At 47.1% G+C, this 4,864-nt stretch overlaps 1 protein-coding gene across 1 annotated transcript; it reads right to left on the bottom strand.

Annotated features, from left to right (window-relative positions):
- Nucleotides 1–483: 483 nt before the first annotated feature.
- On the bottom strand, nucleotides 484–2,490 carry HCAR1 (hydroxycarboxylic acid receptor 1). Its single transcript, XM_010995910.3, has one exon. The coding sequence runs from the start codon at nucleotides 1,657–1,659 to the stop codon at nucleotides 652–654; it is 1,008 nt and encodes a 335-aa protein (XP_010994212.1). The 5' UTR covers nucleotides 1,660–2,490; the 3' UTR covers nucleotides 484–651.
- Between the last annotated feature and the right edge of the window lie 2,374 nt (nucleotides 2,491–4,864).

Below are 4,864 nucleotides of genomic sequence, written 5' to 3' on the forward strand. Positions count from 1 at the left end.
AGGTAAACATATCCCTCAGGACCTTCTTCGAAATGCAAAGACTTGCAGGAAAATGTGGAGCTCCGAGAAGGTCAGAACAGATTGTTTTGCTGTCTTTCTTCTTGTGCTCCTAAGAAGTCAGAAAAATCCAGGGGGGCCCCCAGAAAGATGAGACTCACCGGGATCAAGACATCTCTGTCTACAGGATCTCACTCCACCTGAAATGAAAATGTTGACTTACCCCAGTTTCTATTTTTCCAAGACAAATGAGGACTTAAGTTCAGAGGATAGGTCATTAAATACACTAACTTCCCCCAAGGGAGAACATGATGGGTTTAAACATTGTTATCTATTAACTTAGCTGTTTAAAAATACGCAGGAGATGAGCTCTTCCTAACCCACCAACACACACACAAACACACACACACATATGCCCCTGTCATTGGAATCAAATCATATAAATGCAACTGACTCACTTCTCAACTGGAACCTTCCAAAAAGGCATAGTGATCTGAATTTCATTTTCAGCAGAGTGAGGAGGACACAGCTAAGAAAGAATGGCATTTTCAAAGCTCCCCACCCCTCAGCATGGATCATTTCTAAGTTGCCAGTCGGTCCTCTTTGGTTTTGTCAGTCTGTCTGTCCTGGTGCCATTTATCAAATTTGGAGATCCTACTGCACATTGGATTGGCTTTGGAAGCTGTTTGCCACACTGATGCAACTCCTGTGACAAAGGTTTGAAATTGGCCTCTCCTCTGGCCTCTTGGAGTGTCCTGGACGCTTAGGTCTCAAACTGCGGATTTTGAGCTTAGTGTAGAATTTGGGGAATGAGGGACTTGAAAAATAATACACCAGGGGGTCAAGCATGCTGTTCATGTAGGTGAAGCTGAGGGTGATGTGGAGGGCTACGTGGACAGAGGAATCGCAGGCACTGGAGGGCACCGTCCAGAGGAAATATAGTCTAGCCGCCACGCTGGGCAGGTAGCAGGTGATGAACACAGCTGCCACTACCATGATGACCCGCATAGCCTTCTTCATCCGAGTCTGCCTGGCCAGATGCTGCCTTTGCTGCAGACTCCAGATGATCTTGAAGGAGCAAAACAAGATGATGCCAAGGGGCAGAAAGAACTCCAGCTGGAACATGACATCATGCCAGCCGTTGGCCGACTCCATGATGAAACTCTCACAAGCTATGGTCTTCCCCTGCGTGCACAGATGGTTCTCCATCAGAAGATACAGAGTCCCCAGGATGAGCATGGTCCAGAGGGCACAGACGATGCCAACCGCAGTCCGGTTGGAGATGGAATTCACCGTATGGTGGGGGTGGACCACTTTAAAATACCTGTCCACAGCCACCACCGTGAGGAAGACGGTGCTCCCAGCCCTGTTCATGGCCAGCATGAAGAGCGCCACCCGACAAGGAATGTCCCCAAAAGCCCATTGTCTGTGCCTGCGGTAGTAGTCTGTCCGAAAGGGCAGGCTGATCATGAGAAGGAAGTCGGCCACAGCCAAATTGAAGAGGTAAATAGTGCTCGGCTTCCAGGTCTTCATGTGGAAGCAGAAACCGCACAGGGCGATGCCGTTGCCCAGGGCACCGAGCACGAAGGCCAGGATCAGTAGTGGCGGCATCACCTGGGAGATGGGGTCCCCCTGGATCAGGCAGCACGACCCGTTGTCCATGGTGGACAGAGGGCCGGTGTTCCGTGCGCCGGGCTGTGGCGATCCCGCAACAACTCAGCTGCTTATCTGAAACTACCACTCACCCAGCTGCTGTGTTTCCAGCTTCTTCACCCTGGGCTGCGAGTCCTGCACACGTGGGTGGAGGTGGCCACTGCATGGAGAACAGAAACTTCAGCCAGGAAATGAGAGACTCGGGGTGGTCCTCTCCCAGAAGCCTGGGTCACAAGCTGCCTGTCTCCCCGAGAGCCGAAGCATGTAGCGCCACGGGGCTTTGAAACGCAGGTAGCTTCACCCAAGCGGTCATTTCTGGGGAACGGCTCACAGGTCCGATGAGAATCATGCTGGAGACGAGTTGATGGGTTCTGCCCCAGGATGGTTTTTATTTTCAGCCTCTCTTTCTCCTCAGACTTTCTCTGAGCTGCAGATTAAGCAAAGCTACCCAGAAGCCACGAAGAAAAAAAGCTTGTTTGTTCTCCCTCCCGGTGGAGAAATACAAACATTTCCCGGAGCTGTTCTGGGCCTCTGCCTTTGCTTCCCTCCCTAACCCTTGCCTGACTGCCCCGTCCTCTCCCTCATCCCTTGGGGCGCTCCTAGGCGGTGCCAGAGAGGGGAGGTTTTGCTTTGCTGCTCCTTAGAGCCACTTCCTGTGCCCAGACCCAAAAATACAGCACTTAAAAATCAGAAGGATCTATGGAGGGAAAAAACATCCTTACAAACAGCACTTGTTGCCTGTTAGAAAAATTCTCTCAAGTGAGTAACTTTTCCTCCCCTCCATTCACAGCTCCTACCCTTTGCATCCTTCCTTGGACCCAAATGACCAGTTGCACCACCAGCAAGACCATGAAATAGATCTGAAGCCACTTCTCATGAAACAGCCTCTTTGGGAGCCAGGTCCTCCCTCTGCTGTTAGCAGAGGGGGATTTGGCTCTGAGTTTCCCAAATTTGGCTGCTCAAAGAGCCAAATGCCATGATCTATGTGTTTTTCATTTTAATTACATGCTGAGACCTTGGTGGGGGCAAAGAAGGGCTGGAGTAGTTGTGGAGTCTATTTCGAAAATGATTGTGAGTAAATTCGTCTGCTCCGAAGTCCAGAGTCTTTGCTATAATTTCCTGTCCTTTGGCTTTAGGGATGATCTGATGGACCTTTCAGCTTTCAGGGTAGGAAAGGGTAAGAGGCGGGAGTGCACTGAAATAATGCATCTGCCTTCTTCCACTTGCTGATTAAAGCTAAGTTCCTTCCACTGAGTCCTCCAAATGAGCCCAAGGACATTCCTTCTGTCCCGACCGGAGCAGGAATCGTCACCTCCCACTTGAAACTTTGGAGTCTCCTAATCAGTTTCCTTTCCTCTAGTCTATTTTCTGTAATTCCTCTCCCACACTACAATGTAATTTTTTTTTTCTAAAGCACATATTTTCTTTTTTTTTTTCCCCTCTAAAACCCTTCAATCTGCCAGGGTGATATCTGTCTGTCCTGTGAGCTGTGTCTGGATCAAAAACCAGTTTGATTTGGCCCACATGTTTCAAAAACCCTGGCCTGCCCTATAAAAACCTGACTTTCCAGTCTCTCTTGGAAACTGGAAGATCTGGCCACACAAGGCCAACAATCCCACATGGTGAGAGTCAGGTGGCACTGAGAGTAACTGCACCCTTGAGACAAGGCAAGAATTCTCCATTTTGCCACAGTCCCCACCACTCCCTGTTAACTGGTCAGCTTCACTCATTTACATGACTCATCTCTGTGGGATTTTAAGTTTGTCACCTCTGCTCTAGGTCACATTCCTCGGATCGGTAGACAGGGCCCATCACACATGGTTCCCAAACTCCTTTTCCAGCATCATTTTCCTGTCCCTTTCCTCCTCACACCCTGCTTGCTAGTCTCATAACTTCTGATAAATAAACATGTTCATCAAACGTCTACATTTAGCTCCCTCAGTAATCCAAGAGATCCTTGGAGATAAAGCCCATGTTCTTGGCAGGAACAGCGTAGACGAGGATCTGATGATTAACTCCTGCTTTTCTTGAGAGCACACAGCAGCCACTTCCCCTCTGTTGGCCTTTGTGATTCTACGAGGAGACGTTAAGTAATGGGAGGTACCCTCTGTAGGCTGGAACACCCCAGGATGAGGCTGGGTGGGTAGCCCTGAATGCCTTAACGTTATCAGGCTGGAGTTTTCAACAAATGGCAAAGGTTCTTCAGCCTGTGTTGGCAAATACTGTCGAGATTCTTGTAAACACGAACACGAGTGTTTCCCTTTTCCCAAAAGACGGGCCCTTGCCTTTCTTTTCCACCTTCTTTCTGTCTTATCAAATCACTTCCTCTCTCTGGAGTTAGCAGAGGATTACAGATGAAAAGACGGGTTTCTCTTTCTCTGAATGTCTACTGTGGATAACGGGGGAGGCTGTGCGTGTGTGGTGACAGGGGGTCGTGGGGAATCTGTATCTTCCCCTCAGTTTTGCTGTGAGCTAAGAACTGTTCTATAAAGTCTTAAAATTTTTCAAGCTCAATTTTATTACTGATGGTATTTTTATGCTTACTTCTAGCTGCTAATTACAGCGCCTGATGCAAAATAGAGGCTTTATTGACTTTAAAATGTTTATTCAAGAAAACAAAGTTATGGTTACTGAAGGGGACAGTGGGGAGGGGAGGGATAAATTAGGAATTTGGGATGAGCAGATACAAACTACTACATATGAAAGAGATCAAGAACCAGGTCCTGGTCTATAGCACAGGGAACTATGTTCAGTATTCTGTAATTTACCATAATAGAAAAGATTACGAAAAAGAGTATGTGTGTGTGTAACTGAATCACTGTGCTGTACACCAGAAACTAACACAACATTGAAATCAACTATACTTCAGTTAAAAAAAAAGTTAATTCAGTGAACCTTTGAGATACGTTAGCTAGATGCTTCAGGATCCCCAAAATGAGGAAGATACTATCTGCTGTCTGGAGCTGAGTGTTTACTAGGGGAAAGAAGACAATCACATAAATAACAATAAAGGAAAAGCAAACAGAATAAGTGATTTAAGGCACTATTTTCCAAAATGTGGTAGACATGCCACAGATGATATGTGAGCTTATTTTAGATGATGGAGAGTAATACCCACATGTACTCTGACTTTATTGCGGTGACTTTATTTAAATATGCATTAAAAAAAATACAGCTGGTTTATTGGAGTTTTGTGAATGGAGGGAGTGGTGAG

This window comes from Camelus dromedarius, chromosome 31 (assembly GCF_036321535.1).
Source record: "Camelus dromedarius isolate mCamDro1 chromosome 31, mCamDro1.pat, whole genome shotgun sequence".
Classification (NCBI taxonomy): domain Eukaryota; kingdom Metazoa; phylum Chordata; class Mammalia; order Artiodactyla; family Camelidae; genus Camelus; species Camelus dromedarius.